A 20,771-nucleotide genomic window follows, 5' to 3' on the forward strand; every position below is an offset into this window, starting at 1 on the left:
TCGGCAGACCTCAGGGTTTGTGTTTTGGGATTTTTCTTGCTTTGCCTTCGCCCAAATGCGGGAGTTTCCCGGGGGTGTCACATCGAATGCCGGCTGCTCTCCCTCCAGCACTTCCTCGCACAGAGCCTCTCAGTGGCCGCTGCCTACGCACTCGTCAAACGCTACCCCTACACCGCAGCTAAGAGGCCCCTCCACGGGCAGCCCAACGAGCGTTTTAGGGGCCTCTCAAGAGGCCCCTAAAACAGCGTTGGGGTATGCGTCTCGCCTCTCGAGCAACCCGCACAAGGGCCCCGTGGGAGGTCCTGAGGGCAAAGAAAATGCAGCGTCATTTGCTGCCAAGACTGCGTTGCTGGTGCAAGGGCTGCAGAAGCAGGTGGAGGAGCTGCAGCAGCTGCAACAGCAAAGGAAGCGAAAAGAAGGCGACGGTGTTGTTGTTCACACGGGAGCTGGCATCAGCACGAGTGCGGGGATTCCCGACTTCAGGGGCCCCTCAGGTGTATGGACATTGGAGAAAAGGGGTCAAACTCTTGCAGACGTTGAAGCCAATATTGTGCAGGTATGCGACCTTTTCGTGCTTGATGCATCACGTCGAATGCTCGGGGAGGCGGGGGGGAAAAGGGGGTGAAAGGGCGAGGTAGGAGGGGTCCTCTGTGAAGGCCTCTCGTGCCGAAAGGCGACGCCCTCTGCTTGGAGCGCGTGCAACTGCCCAAGTGCCGCACTTTGCATACTTGAATTCATTTCGGCTCTTCTCACGCACGATTCACGCTTTCTGAACGCATCCCTTTCTGCCAAGCCCCCTGTGCACGTCTCTAGCGCTTTTCCTCGTAAAAACTCCCTCTCTCGAGGCATCGGAGGCGCAGCACTGAGGGGCGCCTTGGCTTCTCTGACTGCTGCGTGGCTGGGGGTATATGCCTATTAGCGTATCGGGGTGGGGGGAAAGCAAGAGGGGCGGCCCTCATGGAGTCCCCTTCCCTCTTAGGGGGGAGCTGGCGACGTTTGGGGGTATGTACAGCCTGCGGGGTCGTTGGGGGAGATCTCCACGAAGGCGAAAAACGTTCCGGCTCAATAAGTGCCTTTATTTTCAAGCCCCCCCTCTTGTGCATGCGTTCCCAGGTGTCGTTCGGTCGGCAGAGGAGGCCCGTAGTCCCCTTCCACCTTGCCCTCCCCACACCTACGCATCTTATTCTGCAGGCGCTCGTACAGCCGCAGCGGCTGCGCCTTCCACCCAGGAGCTCCCGAGACACCCCCGTGGCTGCATGCAAGGAAGAGCAGCCGAAGGAGGGGCCCCAAGGGGCCTCCTCGGCGCCTGCTCCTCCTGCAGACGGCCCGCCGTCTCCTGAGGGTGGGGTGCCCCTTAGCACCCGTTTGAGGGGCCCCCCGACTTGCGGGAAAGCTCCCAGCAATGGCGCTCTCAAGAGCGACTGCGGTACAGTGCGCCTAGTAGACTACATTGTGACACAGAACGTGGATGCACTGCACGAAAGATGCGGGGCCCCATTCAGACGGGTGGCAGACGTCCATGGTAACATGTTTGTTGAACGATGTGACAGCTGCGCCCGTCGTTTTTTGAGAGACTTTTCTCTGCCGACGCTTTCCTTTCGGCCGACTGGAAGGCTCTGCGGTTAGCGAGGCCCCTAATCCCTCACTCTGCACCCTCGCTATCCTTGCAATGAACGACCCTCCTCTACACACTCGCGAGCGATGCTATGCCTCGAGGTGGCGATCTCTGGGATCCCAGTGAAAGGCCCCCCCAGTCTCCCCTTGTGCTTTCTCCTTCTACGGACAAAACTGTGGCTTCCTATGCCCCTCTCATCATGAGGCATCTCCACGAGGTTTTATGCATGCATGCATGCATGCATAATCTTGCACTGAGAGCGCACGCGCCAGGCGCGCGTGCATGTATATGCACATATATCTATATATATGTATGTATACATGTATATATATGTATATATGCATGTGTAAATGTGTTGCATGCATTTGTGCGTAGATGCATATGTATGTACATGTAAGTTATATGTATGTGTGCATGCATGTGTCTATTTTTGTTACTTCTTCACACGTAGACAGAATCAACTGCGCATTGGCTGGAAAGGCGACGTGGGGGTGGGGCGCAAGCATGCGCATGGGTGCTCGCGCTAGCAGATGTCTCATGATGTTATGAGGGTGTGGAATATGGACAGACAATGTGGGGTCGTTCCGAGTCTATGATATGCCCCTGTGTTTTGAGGAGCACCTGCCTGAGCTGAGAAGCTTTACAAACGTTTTTGTCTGTGCAGCATAGAGACTGCCTCAGGCAACACGTGCTTTCGCGGGTGCCCTGCCCTGCGCGTGGCTCTGTGGGCCGTCGGGTGTATGGACACGTTGCGGGAGGAAAGCTGGTTGTTGTTGCGTGTGCCTTGCTGTTGTGTGTGTGCTTTAGGCTTGTGCAACTTTCCCCCTTGCGGTGTCTGTACGGATGTGCTGCTGGATTGGTTTGACGCCTACGAGCCACACTTTTTGACGTCTTCGCTAGTGTATTCTCGCCAATCGCCGTCGCACCTGTGCCTCGGCACTAGCCTGCAAATACAGCCGGCGTGTCACTTCCCTGCGAAGGAGCGCAGGAAAAATAGCGTGATTTCCATCGTGAACCTGCAAGCGACACCCCTGGATGAGGACGCGCAAGTCTGTCTGCATGCACCAGTAGATGCGGTTCTGAAAGAAGCTGCAAAGGGGCTTGGGCTTCAACCGGGGTGGGGGTGGGGAGCCAGTGCGCGCTGCAGCATGGACTGCACAGAAGAAGGCGCTCACAGCGTGAGTGGAGGCAGGTGGGGAGCCATGGGTTGTTGCGATCCAAGGGGCTTCGAGAAAGATCCTGTGCCTTTCCACTACGGGGAGTTTACGAGAACGTCGCTCGTCTTCGTCATCAGACTCCCGACTAACGCCCTTCCCCCGCAACTGCACCTGAACCACGAGGTCTTGCAGCAGTCCGACATCGTGGAGAATCAGCAAGCGCGGCAGCAAGCGCTGGAGGCGAGCGGTGCGTGGGAAGAGTCTTTGTCGTGGCTTTTTCCCGGAGGAATTTCGGCAGGAGGGCTTTTAGCTGCAGGAGGAGCCGTCGAGAAGACGGCGTCACCAGAAGGAGCGCTAGAGACGCTGCCAGATCAGGAGAAGGGGGGCCCCTTGCAGATATTTCTTGTGGCTGCTGCGTGCGGCACTGCTCTGGAGTTTCACAGAGGCCATAGCAGCGGCAGCGGCGGCACGGCAGCGGCTGCTCCTCCCTCGGCAATAGAGTGCTTCGACTCCCTGAGGGGCCTCTGGAAAGTCGCTATTGACAAAGGTGATTTCTCCGCCTCCTCGCTCTCCTGGGCACCGACATAGTGAGGGAATTTTAGCGTCGCTTGCATGTAGAGAAAGGGGGTCTGCTGCTGCGGCGCGTGGTGTGGCTATTGCAGACTGCAGCTTGCAACTCTCCCTTTGGTATGGCACTACAGCGGCCCTCCACCTGACTTACGACTCCAATGCATGCGGTAAGCAGTAGCACCTACGCTTCTTCGCGCGCCCATCTATGCTCTCAAACTTCGCCTTCCGCCACCTTGCTACAAGATTTTATCGAGCGGTGTTGCTGCGGGAGCTGCAAGTCCGCGTGCAGTTATTGCTGCTGCTGCTGCTGCTGCTGCTGCTGCTTTATGTGACTCTGCGTGGGCTTTGTCGGTGCTCTCGCGCACGCGTAGGTATCGCTGCGGATGTCTGGCAGCTGATGGTTGCTTGTACACCAGACACACACGCCTCCTCCCTTCCTCCTTCAATTCTCCACAACGCGACAACAACAGCAGCTACAGCAGCAGCAGCAGAAGGCACCGTGCGGGGTGCAGTATCGTGCATGCCATCGGCTTCGGTGTCTCTCGAGCCACCCTATGAGCCTCGCTGGCCTGAGGGCCGGTCCGTGAGGCGCTGCCGCCTCATCGGCGTTCTCAGCGCTCGACCTTGCGGCTGCCTCAGTGCAGATGACGCTGCAGCAAACGGAGACGCAGACAGAGAGGCTCCGGAGGAGCCACACGCGTGTGAAACACGAGAATTCCCTCTTCCTGACTCCCTTGTGTCGCTTTACCGACTCCACGCCGCTGCTGCGCTGCCCCCGAAGGAGGTCCTGCATGCTGCGCTGCAGGAGCAGCAGCAGCAGCGCCTCGAGCAGCAGCTACAGCGGCAGCAGCAGCGCCTCGAGGAGCAGCAGCAGCAGGAGTGCATGGAGCAAAAGGTACAGCAGTTGCAGCAGCAGCAGGAGGAGTGCGTGGAGCAGCCCCTTACGGGTGTTCTCCACCCGCCTCTGCTGAATTCGATCTCTGGAAAGAAGCCCTCTCCAGCACAGGGCTTGCAGAAAGTGGTGTCAGCGTCTCCCCAAGGCGCTCCTGCAGAGTCCGCCTCTGGAGGCTTTGAACTCGAAAACATGAGCAGGAGCAGCAGTGTTGAGCGGCGTTATCCCCTCCGTCGATCTCGGCAGATGGGTAGTGGAGCAGCCTCTCCGAGTGCGCTCAAGAGGAGACGGGGAAACGGTTCTGGGGGCCCCCAGCGGGGGGCCCCCCGGGGTCCTGGAGCAGCGGTGGCATCCAGCGTTCCCACAGTCCGACTGCCCACGGAGCAGGAGGAAGCGGCACTGCCGTATCTGCCGCTGCAGTTGACTCTTCGACCGCAGGATCAAGAGCAGAGGCAGCATGCAAGCACAGCCCTGCAACTTGACAACGCGCAGCAGCAGCAGCTGCTGCTGGAGGCGACCGCAGCAGCGGCCGCTGCACCTCCTTGCCCCCGCTGCAGCAGCAGCTGCTGCGGGGCCCCCGTGCTGCTGCTTGCCGCTGACTGGGAGTTGGGGGCCCTCGTATCCACGGTGCCCCCTGAGATCAAACCAGCTCGGCGCTACGCCCGACTGCTGCAGAGGGCCTCCAAGCAGCACGTACAGCCGCAGCCAAAGCAGCACCAGCAGGAAACACTGTCCGACAGGCTTCTCCGGGTTACCACGCTGCTGCTGCAGCAGCTGAACAACACGCACGACAGCCACGTGTCGAAACGAGCCGCAGCCGAGGGCCTCCTCCCCACAGTTGCGGCAGGAGCCTTCACCTGGGCGGCCCTTAGAGGTCTGCCTCTGTGGTCTTTGTACTTCTTGCAAGACCTGTTCGAGTGTTTGTAAGCCTCTAGAGGGCTTCTTGAGCCCACCAATGCTTGCCCCTCCTGTTCGTCTGCCCCCTCCCGTGCGACAAAGGGCAAAATCCTGCCGAAGGCAGGGTTTTGCCCAGCACGGAGGGCGGCGAGAGCAACTGCCATCACCGCTCCGTAAATTTTGCCGGCGGAATATCCGTTGGCAACAGGAAGATTGAGAGCGAACTCGCAAAGAACTGGCCAAAGGCAGTTGCACCGCTCCTGTGACAGCGACGCCCTTTTTCCTACGCTGTGCTGGGAGGCAGTCCGCTAGTGAGCACAGGGGAATGCATGCGACTGCGCAACGATCACTGTTTGTCGGCTGCCTATTGCACGCGTGTGTCTGTCCGCGTGAGTAGCTTTGCGCGCCTTCAAAAGAAGGGCTCTGATTATGCCGCATGCACAAGGCGAGAAGCGTGCAGCTCGAAGGCGAAGGCACTCAAATAGTACACTACGAAACCTAAGGCCGTACAGTCTACGCGGGAACAGATAGGCCGTCGAGGATTCTGCATGTGGGACTACACCCCTCGCTGCAAACTATAGGCGATGAAAGACCGAAGGGAGACACGACTTGCATTTTTGTGCGCAGTCACTGAAACCAAGGATTAAGAGTGTCGATGTTTGGCGGCCAAATTGTAATCCGACCGCCTAGCAGTAAATACACTCTGCGGCTACACAGTCTTCACCCTAGTACGGAGGCGCAGAAGCCATACTATCCCCTTGTTCGGCGTCTCCGGCAGCATGATACGTTCAGGTGTATGGACAGAAACTACGTTCTGATGCGTATTCCGCGAGAGGATCTGCTATTCTTACCATCCCGTGATTGCCAGTCCTGTTGTGCGGCATCGAGGGTCATTGTCGGCATAGACACGCATGCATACATCTATGCACACCTCGACTGACAGATATACGTAGGTACACACAACTACATCTCTAATGCACTCTCTAATGTGTCTACTACTAGAGACGCGAAGGAATGGTACGTTTCGTTGGGTCTTCTATGCCTTCGGCTTCATTGGGTGCCTCTGGCTCCCTTGGTTGCTTGCTCACTGGCGTTGCGGCTCTCTAAATACGCCTCCTCTCAAGATAATATATGCGTCGGTGTCTGCTCAATCAGTTCCCGACTATGACCGCAAGGCGCAAAATCAAAACAAAATCGGTTTGCAAAGAAAGACGAACGCCTGCGTTGCCTTTCGCTCTTGATAGTACAGCACCTGCACCGGTGTAACCGTCAGCCGCCGCTCTGCCGTACGTACACCTTAACTTCTCCATCTGCGCGCCTATTGCGAGAAAGCGCTAGTTCTCTCCTGCTCGCCCTAAATGGGGACCTTCTGATCCCTGTCGGGCAGCTCCTCGAAGTCGAAAGCGTAGTCTTTCCTCCTCAGCTTTCCGCCCTGTGCTGGCTGCGTGGGAGACGACTGCGGGGCCCCCTGCATGGCTGCCGCCGTCCGGCCGCCGCCCTCCCACTCCACCACGAGCTGCTGTGCTTCATCTTCATCTTCGTCTTCCCCGAAACAGTCAGGTGGTACGTAGGCAAACTGCACGCCAGGTGCGTGTTCAAGAAACCCTAGGTTTTCGAGGACGCGGCCCTTGATTTTCTCCAAGTGCTCGTGGCTATTCAAGTTCGGAATAGGCGCCGGCGTGAGGTGCAGCTGGAAGTCTGGGGCATAGTAATCGTAGTAGTCGTTCAGAGGAATCTGAGGGGACATATCCTTGTGGCGATCGAGGACCACCGCCGTCTCGTATGCCCAGCAGCGCGAAACATTGCGGATGGTATAGCCGCCGCCCCCCAGCACAAGCATAGGGATGTTGAAGGATTTCACAAACTGCACGCAGGCTGCATGCCCCTTGATAGTCAAATTGAACTTCCCCAGCCTGTCACCCGTGAGCGAGTCGGCCCCGCACTGCAGCACCACCGCCCCAGGTCTGTACACCTCAATGCAGCGAGTGATCACCGGCTTGAAGAGCGCCACAAAAGAATCATCATCCATCCCATCGTTCAACGGCACGTTCACCGCATAATACTTTCCGTGAGAGGCCCCAACGTCCGTAATATCGCCAGTTCCTGGGAAAAAGTCGCCAAACTTGTGAAAAGACACCGTCATCACCCGGTGAGACACGTAGAACGCCTCTTCCACCCCATCGCCATGGTGTATATCAATGTCGATGTACATAACACGCGCGTGGTATTTCAAAAGCTCGAGAATTCCCAAGACAATGTCGTTGATATAACAAAACCCCGATGCTTCCGACCGCTTCGCGTGGTGCAAGCCTCCACTCCAGTTCACGCAAATGTCCGCCTGCTGATAATTCAACTTCTTCGCAGCGTCGATGGAAGCACCTGCAGCGCAAAAAACACCCGTCCGGCTCCACCCCGCCACCGAGCGTTCACGCGGAACAAGACAGAAAAGCTTCTCAGCGCATGCACTACGCCGGGGAGCCCCATGAAGGAAACACCATCAGAAGCCACAAGGCATCGGCAAACAGGATGCAGCTTCACAGGAAACGCCTAGGTGTACGGGAATGACGGAAAACAGGGTGTCTGTACACCGTGGGGAAGGGCGGTGCCCCTTGTACGCTGTCTGCTGCCGCTCAAGATTTAAGCACCAGCAAGCCCGCCCGCAAGCGCAGAATACACGAAACAAACTGGCAAGACGCATGCTTAAGGCTGAAAGGCGGGGAAGAAAGGGGCAGTTACAAGTCTGCCAGACGTACCTGCACACGCCTGCTGAAAGGTGAAGAGCCCGTCGAACACCGGACAGTCCGTGGCTTCTCCAACGTTAAAACTCTTGAGCTGCAACGCGAATTCCTTGTAGTTGTCTGGGGAGACAGCCGACAAGAAGTTTATGTACTCTTGTGAGTGGAAGAGGCACAGTTCGGGCTCGATGGACTTATGGGGTCGATATACCTCCTGCGGAAAGCGGAAGCAGCAGCATTCAAAACACATGCCAACAAGGCCTGTGAGGAGGCTTCCTATCAGCAGACGAGGCAAAGCACTACATATATATATATATATATACATGAATATGAGGCCGAAAACGGTCCCCTCTTCTTCGTAGAGCGCCGCTCCCTGGAGTGCCGCTGCTGCGGGTCAGTATGCGACAGAGGCGTGCCCTACGAGCTGCAGGGGCGCCATGGCTACCGGAGGCTGACTGACGACCCCTCTAAGCTTCTAGCTGGCAGTGCATGCTTGTGAGTTGGGAATGAAGCGCTAGACAACAAAAAAGGCGGTGGGAAAGGCGCAGCCGGATGAACAGACTGCATGCTGTGGCCGGTGAAATGTGCCAAGCAGAGGGGCGGCGCTACTGGGGTTTATGAAGTGGAAGGGAAGTTTCGGGATAGAAAATGGTGGGGGCTTCATGTGGCAGCTAGCTGCCACATAAAGACACGAGCACAAAATGCGCAGGGACAAGAGGAGGGGAGAACGGCGCGCCTCACCATGTGCTTATACAGATCGTAAGACAACACAAGGGCGTGCGCCATCCGGATCCGTTGTGGCTTCATGGGGTGACCGGGGCCATAGTAGAAAGACCCAATGTCTGGGTCATAGAAATAGGCGACCCTTTTTCTGACTCCCGCAAGCGCCATGGGGGCGACTTGGGATGGACATACAGTGCAGCGGAGGAATTAGAATGCAGGAGGAAGTTACGCGAAAGATACGCCTATCGCTTTCCAGTTCGCTGTGGTAGAGGTGTGGCGGGTCTAAGAAAGTGCGTGAATGCGTAAGAGAGGCGAAAAAGACGAAATCCGTGTCTTAGCACTCGGCCGCTCCGGTGCTGGATGCATACACCCGTGAAGAAGCCTGTTTGCACCAAGCGACTGCTGATTGCTGCTGACGCTTAACACCTCAGCACTGTCCCTTTCTTCTTCTCTCCTATACTCCCCCGAGTTCACTGTAGGGCGCCAACAGCAGACGAGCGGTGCTTTGCGGCGGCGCTCAGCCCCCTGACTGCCCCTGCTCACGCGAGGAGGAGGAAGCGAGAGACAGCCCTTTACTAGCCCCCTCAGGGCCTTAAGCACTCGGTATTGCGTCCAGAAACAAGAGTAGCAAACATGTGCTGCCGCAGCCGCTCCAGCAGCTTCTGCAGCGGCCGCTACGGGATCTGCGGCTGCAGCAGGAGGCAGCGAGAGCCTCGTTGTTTTGTCGTGAAAAGCGGGAGAAAAAGCCTAGGCTTCGGTTAACAGAGCTGGAGCCTCGACTGTTTTGATCGCGAAAATCGAATAGATCGTGAAGAAGATACCCACCAACGCAAACACCCTTTTACCCCCCGACTGGTGATACAGCGGCGCAGCAGTACCGAGAGAAGGGGCCCCCTGCGGCGCCCACAAGACCAGGGCACTGCTTCCTTCTTGAGTGCAAGCGCAAAATTGATTTGATAGTTTAGATAAGTTAAAGTAGAATATATTTTCTCATCATGCAGCAGAAGGCGCATGTTCATTCCGCTGCTTTCGCTGCCCCCCGCATTTTGGATACATCGCGACTCGTGTAGACCAATTACCGGGAACTTGCACTTCTGTACACAGTACCCCATTCTGTTCGTTAAGCAGGCAAAAGGCGCCCTCTCCTATCGCGAGACCCATGGGGCTCGCCGTTACTGTGTCAGCTTGAACCGACAGGTACAACTAAGCGTGGCGGGCTGCGATGTTGCTGCAGTGCTGCCGTTCTTCCGACCGCTGATCCAAATAGTAGCCTAGACCTTAATCGCACTCTTCATATGAATTCCTAAGGCGTTGTCTGATTATAAATAGCCTGTAGATTAAATCATATTGAGCCTGTGGGCGTACGCGTACACGCTTTGTGACAGACAGATCGATGGCTGATTCCGGCCCACGCGCCAAGTTGACTGCTCAAAAACAGCATGGTTTCCTGGACTTGACTGTTGCTAATTAAAGCAGCTTTCCAGCCCAGCGCTCCCTTTGAAGCTTGAAAGAGTCTATTGATCGTTTTGGTGGCCAGGCTGCCGCTCAGTGTACCGAGTGTCACTCTCAATGTGAGTTTTCTGTAGGGGGATACTCTACTTTAGAATCAACACAGAATTGAACAGAAAATTAGTAATTGCTTTCCAAAAGAGCCTCTCCTGTTGCGAGCTCTCGCCTTAAAGAGTTTGGCAGGCGGGGGCAGGGGCAGTTATGCTACACGTTGCTCCACCCCATCAGCACTCTGAACATTCACAGCTGGTTGCAAATAGCATCGACCGCCAATGCAAATAACAATGCTTCTGTCCATAGCTACTGTGCAATAAAAAAGACCTGCAAAGAGCCCAAACAAATGATCAAATCTTTGCAATTTCTTAAACATAACCAGGGCAGTACGAAGTGGTAGAGTGCTGCTCAAGCCTTTTGCACAGAAGACTTTACGCAGAAGTTTTTGCCGCAATGTGATGCATCGAGCCAGGTTTGGTACCTGTCGCTTCTATCACGCAAGAATTCGCCTAGCCAGAAGATTAGAAAAGTGCTTACTGCAGCAGGCTATGCTATGCTTGTGCTTACACGCTCTCCAGTGCACTAACTACTGGCTACGGATTAGTAATGCATTGGCCGATCAGGCTGTCTGTTCGTATTCTCCCGCTAGTGCAGAGCAGTGTTGCTGTGATACAAGAAGAAACAATGTTACGTGCCCGAGCGCCAGATGATGTGTGTGCAACTGGCTGAGAATGCTTGGAGTGGTCTGAATGCGCAGCTACGCGCATCGTATCAGTCCCCTTCTTCCCATCTCGAGGACTCCTGTGTAAGCACTTCCAAGAAAGGAGGCAACTCCATTTAAAAGTGCTTCGCAGCTATGTAAATAGGTTTGTTGACTCTGGAATGCTGTGTCTCCCCACAGACACCTTTGGCAAAGCGTTACACGTATCACAGCTGTAACATTATTCTTCGTTATGATGAACCACTAGGCTTTCGCTAGAGCGACTTTGGTTATTAGATTAGCCTTGCGAGCAAGGAGCTGAAAGGATTGAAATTTAACGTAAGCAGAGCAGGTAGAGCGTGCCACATAGGATTAGCCTTATTTCGTCGCTTGTTGGCGTCTGGAATTATTTAAGTCTCGTAGGCGGCTATCTTCTCTCATAAGCCGTAGAAGCCTTCCTTTATATCTACTTTGTACCACTGAGCTTCTACAGCGGTAGCTCGCTGTGCCTGGCGGCGGCCCCCGCTGCGTGTTGACTCGCGGACACACGACATGCTTCCATCTAGGGGGGTATCGGCAAAAACGCCTCCCTCTAGCATGCGTAAACGCTCGGTGCATGAAGCCCTCTGTTGCTGCTCCTTGGATAGGTTCCGTATGAGACTCAGCGTGTACTTTGAGTGACCGGTAGTGATGGGATGTGTAGCGCTCCTTGAACTGCCAGGCAGCAAGGTACGACCTCGTTGAACTGCTTCCAGTGTACAGGATTATTCATGAAGTGTCTCTCTTTTTGCCATTCTCTCGCATGCATTCTGACCCCCTAGTAGACGCGCCGTGCCTACGATTTCATTGCATGCCAGCCCGCTACAAATGTCTGCATCTGATAGGGCATGGTCTTTAGCACTTGAAGGCTTCCGCTCATACTCGAGCCGCTTATTCTCGGCGCTTGCCGGCTGCGCGTGGCTTGCCAGGAAGGTATCAAAACAGCCTCTCAGACGAGAAGTGCAGAAGGCGACTTGACTTGGAGTTCGCAGTTGCCAGAACCGTCCCGAAGCCCCGTATATTTGGAGGCAGTGGGGCAGGTCAAGGCATGCTAAATCTCCGCATACGCAGAGGACCTGAGATGGATACTGTGTGTGATTAAAGTGGGGAATTAGTTGCATCGGACCCCACCCGAACATCTCCCCGTTACTTTACCTGAGGGGCCTCCAGGTAGTGTTTCCCTTAATTTGGGCCCCTAGGAGGCCCCCAAGGGGGGCCCTCTCAAGCGTCGCTGCCCTCTTCCCTTCATAGCCATACGACGCGCTGGCATCGTGTCTACGGGACTGGGGAAAGGCGCTCGCCGCCTAAGCAGCAGACTCTGACGGCTCGCCCGTCAGTCGTCTCCCTCTGCTTGGAAAAGCTGTCGAATGGATTCCACAAGTCACCGCAACATTGGAGGTCGGGCCTCCTCAGGAAATCCCCAGCGTAAAGGCCTCGTGCGCAAAAACAGGCTTGTAGGGGCTTTCCGATGCGCAAGCTGAGTGACCAGCCTAGCGCTACGCGAGCCAACAGGGTGACGTACAGGCGAGTGATATACGGCGCACTTCGGAAAAAAGCCTCGCGTTTCGAACGAAAGAAAAACAGCTCAGATGCCATGCGGAAGCGAGAAGACGTGCAGACTCTGGTCCTTCTCCACGCAGCGGTGATCTTGCCACCTCTTGGCCTTGTCGGACGCTGCGGCAAGGAGCCAGAAAGCACAGAGACGCTTAAAGGTGCAAGCTGACAGTCCCGAAGCCTCCACGCACTACATATATATATATATCTATACAAGGCTCTAGAGGAAGGCGCGCGGCGTCAACCTAAGGCCACACGCATCCACGCTCGAACTGCCCACCTGCTGCAATCAACCTGTCGTTGATAAAAGCGATTCCTTCGATGTTGCAGTACATAATTTCGCAACTTTCATCCCTGGGGAAGTGCAACACGCGGCCACCTGCGCAGAGGAAGCACCCACTCTCCGGCAACAGCCCTAAAACACCGGACGCGTCCGGCTTGTGTTACTGAGTGCACTGAGCGAGACAACCCCACCCTTTACCGTATAGCCTTGCTCTGGCATGTGCAAGGATATACACTGAGAAAGCCACCCGCGGTTTCATCAAAGAACAGCCCTTGTAAGGTCTGACAGCCAGCCAGACCGCAACAATAACGGCCGGACTGCTCCCCAACCCCAGTCGCTAACTTAAACATGAATATAAACCCCCCTGCCCCCTGCCCCCGCCCCCCGGCATTCTCGCAATAAAGCGCTTTAGAAAAATACAGGCAAATACACGTATCTACACATCTTCATGCGTATCTACGCATCCATACACACAAACAGACATACACTGTAATACACATGCATGTGTCTTGGACGTGCACCTTTACCCCTATTTTTATGCATAAAGAGCACTTGCATGCATGCAGCGCGACAATATACAGTCCAACAAATATTTACATTTCTATATACATATACGGATACATGTAGACAGACTCTGTGGGCTGAGAATGCATGCACTTGCTATCAACGGCGGTTCACTAGAAGACATCAGATGCATGCGTATGAAAGAACCATGTATTTTGATGTCCAGAAGGATTACTGCAATTTACTGATAAATGGTAAGAAGGCTCTCTAGTATGAATGCTGTGACGATGCCACTTGACGCTCCGATGCGCATGAAAGCTGCATTTCTTGTAAGTCTACAGCATGCATGCAAGCACCCATGACATGCATTACACGAGGTCATCCTTCCCCTAAGCAGCGGAAAGGAGGTGCGGCGAGCACCCCTCTGAGCACATTGCTCATATGGTTAAAAACGGCGGTGCATGAGGAGGATACTCAGGCAAATATGCAGCTGGATCTATACTTCAATTCGCAGCCAGCGAACCCAATGAAAGCAGCAAAGATCCTCGAGAACGAAAGGCCCCCTGCACCTGCACCCTTAAAAAACACCATCTCCTCTGTGCTCTAACCCGGCAAGACTTCCAACTCTTCAGGGCTTGACAGTACAACAGAACGCTGTCCCTTGTCATCCGTGACCTCCTCCTGATTGATCTTGCCGATCCAAAGGGTAGAGCCCTCTTGAGAGGCGATGGCGATTCGATTGCCGCGCGTTGTTACAGCCGAGTAATCCGGGAAGGATATTTCGGAGGGCAGCTCGAGGACCTGTGACGATCGAATGAGATGGAGGCTTGCGCGTAGATGCAGGTGCACAATTCAGCTAAGAAAGAGTAGAGACGCAGGGGAAATGAAGGCAGCCACTCGGAAGGCCATTGAGAGAGGGTCGACAGCCAGCAGGCAGAGGACGGGGGAACAGGGTGTGTGGGGGATTTGTGCAGAACTTGCTACAACAAGAATTTCTGCTCGTAGCAATCCAAGGTCAATCGATAAATCGCGTTTGCCTGGTCATCTAAAGGCCTTAATTGGGGTTTCAAGCAGCACCTTCAGTGTCTTCCAGGTGCACTTCTGGCCATCCGTCTCTTTTTGCATGAGAACCATACGTCCATTGCCTGAACATAATACAAAAATACACCATGCGGCCAACACATAAAGGCCTAACTGCACAATGCTAAAAAGGCAGAATCAGCAAATATTCCACAACAAGGGCTTCTCAAGCACGCGCACATATATATATGTATATATATATAGATATAGATATATCGATGTGTATACACACATGTATCTATCTGCGTGTACCTATGTATATCTATATGTATCTCCAGCTACGATTCCTAAAGCAAAATGCCCGATGATGCGTTCCCCGCTCATGTAAAAGAAGAGCAACCAGACACTGCAGCTGGCGGATGTATCTTCACACAAGAGGCAAGCTTATAGGAAGGAAGAACAGGACGCGTAGACGGCCTCCAGACTGTGGAAGTCCAGGCCCCTCCTATTCGACGTAAGTATTTGAGAGTGCTTATTTTACAATAGGGTCTGTTTTTGCGGCTCGACGCATCCTCATCCTCTTACCTGGAGTTCGCCCCTTCTCGCCTCCCTTGCAAAAATTCCCTTCGCACAAACCTGCAGCAGCAGTAGCGGCGACGACAGCCCGGGAACACACACGCGAAAGCAGCAGCAGCAGCCGCAGTGCACAAGCGCAGGACAGGACAAGCAGTAAACGTTCCCCGAGAAGAAAATATCCTTATAAGACTAGCACGTGTGCACAGCTGTCTACACAGAGATACATGCAGATGGATTTCCCAGACAGTAAGGCAGCGCGGGGGGCTGCTCCTCCAGCCGTTGTGCCTCGAGGGTGCACCTCGGCTTTCGAGGGTTTATGCGTACCGAGGAGATATATTTCTCCCTTTGGACCGCGAAAGCCTACAAGGCCCTGCAATAACAGTAACCACTCTTACTCAATGGAAACGGATTTCCCCCTTCAAAGGCACACGAGCCGTCTACAAGGATCGGGATAACGCGGAAACCGTGGGGGGGGTGCCTTGAACAATAACACCCTTGTATGAGGAGTTCTTTCAGCTGACCTCGAGGCCCTTGTTGCCAGCGGAAAAGGAGAACTCTGCAGCGCGCATGCAGGAACGACAGAGTCAGGCCGTCGCCGTACCCTTAAAGGTTGAGAGTTTTCCCCCCTTCCTCTCGCTGGAAGAGGGGCAACTCGGAGCTGCTGCAGCAGCGGCCTTGTGGAGCACACGAGCATCTCGGGCAGGCTCCCTCAGTCGCATCACGCTCAGCGTAACCCCCTGTAACGGCATTCGAAATCGAGGAAGGCGAAAAAAGGAGCTTACCCGTCGTGCAGGTGGCTTCTAGCGTATACGTGTTTCCATGGAGTGTGAGTTCCTCGATGTGCGCGTGGAAAGGTTTCTTGCGGCCTTTTCGTTTTTGGCTTTGGGCCTTGGGCTGCTCCGGCTGCTCAGTCTCTAGCGCCTCCTCCCTGTCTTCTTCATCGAAATTGTGGGTGATCGCCTCTCTCACGACGTAGAAAACTCCAGTCTGCAGCATGCACGCTATTCCACCCGGAGACACAAAGTCTGAAGCGCTACGCGTGCGCCTTCTGCTGCGCCTCGCAACGCGGCTGCTCTGCACGGGAAGCCTCAGAAGAGTCGCTGCTTGTGCAAAGGAACAGGAGGCCTCTTGGAGGCAGGATAAAACTACATGCATACACACACATGCACGTACTACAAACGTCCTCATCCGCATCCCTAAAACGTGAGAGCAACCGGAGGTGCAGGGGTGGTGTTCTCACCACATCGTCCACCCACAGCGCCTCCCAGTCGGACTCAAGGCTTCCGTTCCTCTCCTGCAGCGGACAGAAAACAGTCTTGCGAGTGTGTACACAATACACACTGAGCGCTGGCGAAGGCCTTTAAAGAGGCAAGCGCTGCAGAGCAGCAGCAGCAGCACCAGCAACAGCAGCAACACGGCCTTCCCCTGCAGCTGCTACAGGCAAAGACCGTCTGCCTGCCTGTTTCCCTCCCCCCTCCCTCCTTGGCAGCCCCACGAGGCGGGAGGAAAAACGCATGCAGAAGAGAGCCAAGAGCACGCGTGCAACTCGCACCCAAGGGAAAGGCCGCAAAGGAACAGGCAACAAGGCAGAGGTGTTTTCTCTCCCTCCCTTCCCCACCCCCCTAACCTCCCACTGTCAAGGGTGATAAGAAGGCAACACCTGCCCCCCGACTCCTTCCCCCTTCCCACAACCCTTGAAAAAGGAGAAAGCGGCGCACAAACAAGGCCCCCCCTCGTACCGGCAGTCCGATGAGCTCGTTTTCTGGAGACAAAGGCTCTAGACCAAATCCAGTCTTCATCAGGGAAAACGTCGAATCGCATACCTGCAGCTCCACAAACAAACAGACGTACGAGCAAAGGTGGACTGCTGCGACGCCACCACTTGACCAGAATGCCCTCCCTACCTTTCCCGCAGACAATTTCTCATTGCATGCGCGCTCGGACTGGGGCTGTTTTCCCCTCCCCTCCCCAACCTCCGCTCCACAGTTCCACACAGCCCCGTCCACCCAACACACACATCACTGCATGCAGGCACACTAATAGGCAGAAACCGAAGAAGAGCACGCGCCGCTGAATGGCTTGTTCCGATCGCATGCAAATGCCTCTCGAGGCCCTTCGAAGAGAGGATGAGCCCATCTCCCATGCCGTGCGGCGGCTTCTGCACGTGCGAATATGCTGGCAGCAAACCTACAAAATAAAGACTCTTGTTGAATACCACGACATCGCTAGCTTCGAACTTGCTAAGCGGCCAGCCCTCCGCTAGAAGCGAAAAGGCGGATGCCTCATGAGCCAGCTTAAGGGTCTTGTCTCGGTAATCTGAAGATGCCAATCAGCAGTCGGAGCAGCGGCAGTACAAGTGGACGCACGCCACAGCGCGCGCGTGAGAAGGAGGCGCACACGCTCGCGCAAGAAGGCCTTCCCAGCCCAGGTGCCCCTGTATATACGCCTGAGAACGGGGGGCGAGGAGTTTGGGGTGTTAGGGGGAGAGGGGGTGTGGGAAAGAAAGGAGGAAAGGATATGCGTGCGGGAGGTGAGACGCGAACGGAAAGAAGAGCACGATGAAGAGCCTCAGAACACGTAATACGGACTTTCAGGCAGACATGTGTTTTCAAGCAAGCATAAAAAGAGGGTCACAGACAGTCATTGGACAGAGAGAGTGGCACCGCAGACACACAGAGATCACACACTTCGAGAAACAGAAGGCGCACGCGAAGGACGAAGAGCAAGAGCATGCAGGATAGCCCCTCCTGCTAGCCTCTACGGCCTGCGGGAAAGTGGAGGGGGAGTGGGGAGCGGGGGATGCAAAGTGTGGCGCAGCCAGCAACGAGAAAGGAGGCAGGAGCACATTTCATGCGACTCGAAGAGGCAAGGCAACGTCTGTTAGCCTGCAGAAGACGCAAATTTAAGCGCCAATCTTTTGGCGTCCAAGTTTTTTTCGGTAGGAGCACCGCACGGCTATGAAGGGAAGAGACGCTCCTCCTGTCTTGTCTGTTAGCCATGGAGGTCTGCCCCTGCTGCACTCCAAGGAGTTGTGTTTCAAGTGTGAAGACATACCTGTGCTGCACAAACCGCCGTGTGTCTCTGCTGCTGCGCTGAGACTGGCGCTGGCGTCGAGGGGCCTTGCGTTGGTGCGGAGGAGGACGAAACACAACACGGACAGTACAAGCACAACTACGAGGAGGCGGCTTAAGGGGGATTCGCTGAGTTTGTGTTTGAGCGTGGCGAGGCCTGTCGTTGCAGCTAGGCGTAGTTCGACGAGCCAGCCTCGCGTGCCGAAGGGAGTCGTTTCTCGAGACGCATCATGGCTGGACACACTCAGGGGGGTGACTGAGGGCCCCTGCAGGTGCTGGTGCTGGCAGTTGTGGTGGTAGTAGGGCTGTTCTTCTTCCGCGAGGTTCGGAGGGGGCGAGATGAGATACTGGAGCGTTCCCCCTCCCCACTGCCCTGAGGAGGCCGCCTGGTCTGGGGGGGCCTCGTTTTGAGGCTGGGGAAGCAACTGTTGCTGAGAGAGCAGCAGAGACTGCTCGTGCTCCTGAAGGAGCCGCTCTTGCTGCAGTCTCTGGGGTGTAACGGCGTGGGGTTGCCGCTCCCCCTTCGCACAGGGGTGCTGAGGCCTGCCCATTCTGGGGTGTGCGGATAAGGCCCTTTTGGGAAGGGCTTTGTTGGAAGGCAGACGAGGTACTGTTCGCCTCGAGAAGACGCAGCAGCGGGGGAAGGGAGGGGGATCGGAAGGCAGCGAGCTGCGTTCCTCTGTGGGGAACGTGGCTGGCGCGATAGAGGTGTGGTCCCTGGACGCACCAGAATTTGAGGGCAGAGGGAGAAGGCGAAGCTTGTTTTGTAATGCCTTCAAAAAGAGCGCTGACTAGTGAAACAATGTAACCTGTAGACAGAAGAGTGCAGAAAAAAACACCCCAACAAAAGCCCGCAGCCGCTGCAGGCGCTCGAGGCGAGAGGCCCCATGGTTTGTATGGTGGATGGATGTGGCGGCAGCTGGATCTGCCTGGCAGCCCGCTGCAGGGGCATCTCCCGGGGGAAGTTTCTCCTTTCAATTTCATGGATTTTCGATGGAATGACGATTAAGGTTTAATTCGAGGCGTTTTCCGTTTTCTTGAAGCCCTCTTTGTGCGCCTTCAAGACTGATCGAGCTCGTGCCTGCGTCCGCTCCGAGCACGCGCGGTCGTACGGCTAGGGGGCCCCTCAGGCGCACACAGCATGCAAGTCCGGCATTCTTTCTTCTCCTTTTCGCAGTGTTGGCACTTCTAGAGCCTTTGTTTTCTGTTATTTCGCCTCGCGTGCCGCCCAGGAAGGCCAACAACTCCCGGTGAGTGTGCGCCACCAGCGGCAAGCAGTGCCAGCCTTCGTCACCACTGCGACTGCCGTCAGCCATACCCCAGGCAGCGCATCTGCGGGGAATTTCTGCATCTGCAATCCAAAAGCAACTGCCTGAAGCGAGCTTCTCAAAGCGTTCCGGATCCGATGCCTTGCGCCCAGCACCGCGTCACCGCGTCGCCTAAGAATGTGTCTCTTATCGCTCTGGATGGACAGGGGCCATCGAAATGCCTCCGAAGGGGCCCCCCCCCGGCAGTCTGAGCCGTGGCAGCTCCTGCAGGGGTACCCAGCAGGGCCTTTGGGAATGTCTCGTGACCGGATCTTGCAAGAAGAAAGCTTTTCTGTCTCCGTAGAGCCCCTCCTCAGACTGCCTTGCCCCCACCCTGCACTGTCTATTTGCCTATCACAAAGAAACTCCTTCAAACGACTCTACCTCAATTTCTGGGCTCCTATTCCCACGAGGGGAACGGGAGTCCTCTCCGTAACTTTGCCCCCTTGGAGTCAACACACACCAGCCTCTGCGGGTAGCAGGGGCCCCGGCGAAACGCCGGCAGACAGTGCGACTGGAGAGGTCACCTGGGGGCCCCCCCTACCTCCCAGTGCTTCTGGAGAGGCCGCTTCTTACACGGCCATTGAGTCGGGAATAGCCCAGAGTGGGGGCCTCGTCATGTGCGAGAGGGTGGAGTACGCTCCGTAGGCCCCCACCACGCGCATTTTAGGGTCCTTCTTGCAATGTCGCCGCTGCGCAAAGTGCTGCAAGCCGGCGCTTCCACTTTGCCGACGTCAGTTCAGGCCTTCCAGAGATACTAGGAGGCGGTGTTTTGCAAAAGTCTCGATCTCGAGCACCTAGGCTACCCACCGGGTATTTTTGATGACCTGTTTTGGGGGCCCCCAGAGAGAGGCCCGTACATAGAAACACTATATAGTCCTAGGCAGCGACTCCAGAGCAGGGATTTTGAGGCGGCCTCATTTTGAAGTGCCTTTTCTGTTGGACGCTTCGTCGCGGCGAGCTGTCGTGCTATGCCCTCTCATTCTGGGCCTAGTAGAGGCCCCGTGTGCTGAAAAAGCCAAGGCACTCTTACAGAAAGAGGCTTGCGATCGCCATACAAAAACAGAGGCCCCTGTGAATAAGGGAGGGGCATGAAATCGAAGGGTGGGTAGCATTTTCTGACAAAGCGTGAGAGCGTGTGCAGAGGAACGCTGAAATAGAGAATCAGGGCCAAAGGAAGCGGAACTGGAAGGGCACGTAGCAGACAGAAACATCCACAGAGGCAACAAGACTGAAGCCATGAAGACAAAGAAAAACGGCCGGACGCCAGCAGGGGCAGAGCGTTAGCATGTGCTGCATTGGGGGCCTACTTACCTCGCTCATGGCCTTTACCTGGTGCGGAGTTTGTTTTGTCGCTGGATGCACAGGCGCATCTTGACACGTCCAGAAAAAGCTGCATTCTCATTTCAGGATAGCAGAGCGGAGAAGAGGAGAGGGATGGGTCCAACGCTGCTCCTAGAGCCTCCTTTAAACGTCACGCACTCCCCGAACAATTCTAAGGTCACAGAAAGTGACTGCATGTCCTTCCCGCAGAGTCTTTGTTGCCTCTTCTCCCCGCAATCACCACACAGAGTTCGCCTGCGGGGAGGGCCCACAGTAGGGAGCATGTAGGCTACCCTCCTGGG

The 20,771-nt window shown here is 55.6% G+C and overlaps 3 protein-coding genes across 3 annotated transcripts; 1 reads left to right on the plus strand and 2 right to left on the minus strand.

The window, feature by feature from the left end:
- Positions 1–2,817: 2,817 nt before the first annotated feature.
- On the plus strand, positions 2,818–5,161 carry LOC34620015. The gene is made up of 7 exons (XM_026337770.1): positions 2,818–3,123; positions 3,208–3,319; positions 3,435–3,509; positions 3,714–4,126; positions 4,209–4,289; positions 4,397–4,720; positions 4,763–5,161. Exons 1-7 carry the CDS (start codon positions 2,818–2,820, stop codon positions 5,159–5,161), a joined length of 1,710 nt encoding a protein of 569 aa, XP_026193555.1.
- A 1,324-nt stretch (positions 5,162–6,485) lies between these two features.
- On the minus strand, positions 6,486–8,757 carry LOC34620014 (histone deacetylase 1). The gene is made up of 3 exons (XM_026337789.1): positions 8,608–8,757; positions 7,885–8,080; positions 6,486–7,510 (listed from the first exon to the last, which is right to left on the minus strand). Exons 1-3 carry the CDS (start codon positions 8,755–8,757, stop codon positions 6,486–6,488), a joined length of 1,371 nt encoding a protein of 456 aa, XP_026193574.1.
- A 3,378-nt stretch (positions 8,758–12,135) lies between these two features.
- LOC34620013 lies at positions 12,136–18,728 on the minus strand. The gene is made up of 13 exons (XM_026337771.1): positions 18,708–18,728; positions 18,082–18,391; positions 16,960–17,084; positions 16,508–16,591; positions 16,009–16,062; positions 15,551–15,755; positions 15,290–15,324; positions 15,093–15,138; positions 14,778–14,828; positions 14,250–14,317; positions 13,781–13,973; positions 12,651–12,764; positions 12,136–12,236 (listed from the first exon to the last, which is right to left on the minus strand). Exons 1-13 carry the CDS (start codon positions 18,726–18,728, stop codon positions 12,136–12,138), a joined length of 1,407 nt encoding a protein of 468 aa, XP_026193556.1.
- Positions 18,729–20,771: the final 2,043 nt, after the last annotated feature.

The sequence above is a fragment of the Cyclospora cayetanensis genome, unplaced genomic scaffold (genome assembly GCF_002999335.1).
Source record: "Cyclospora cayetanensis isolate NF1_C8 unplaced genomic scaffold, CcayRef3 CcayRef3_contig_20, whole genome shotgun sequence".
Lineage (NCBI taxonomy): Eukaryota > Apicomplexa > Conoidasida > Eucoccidiorida > Eimeriidae > Cyclospora > Cyclospora cayetanensis.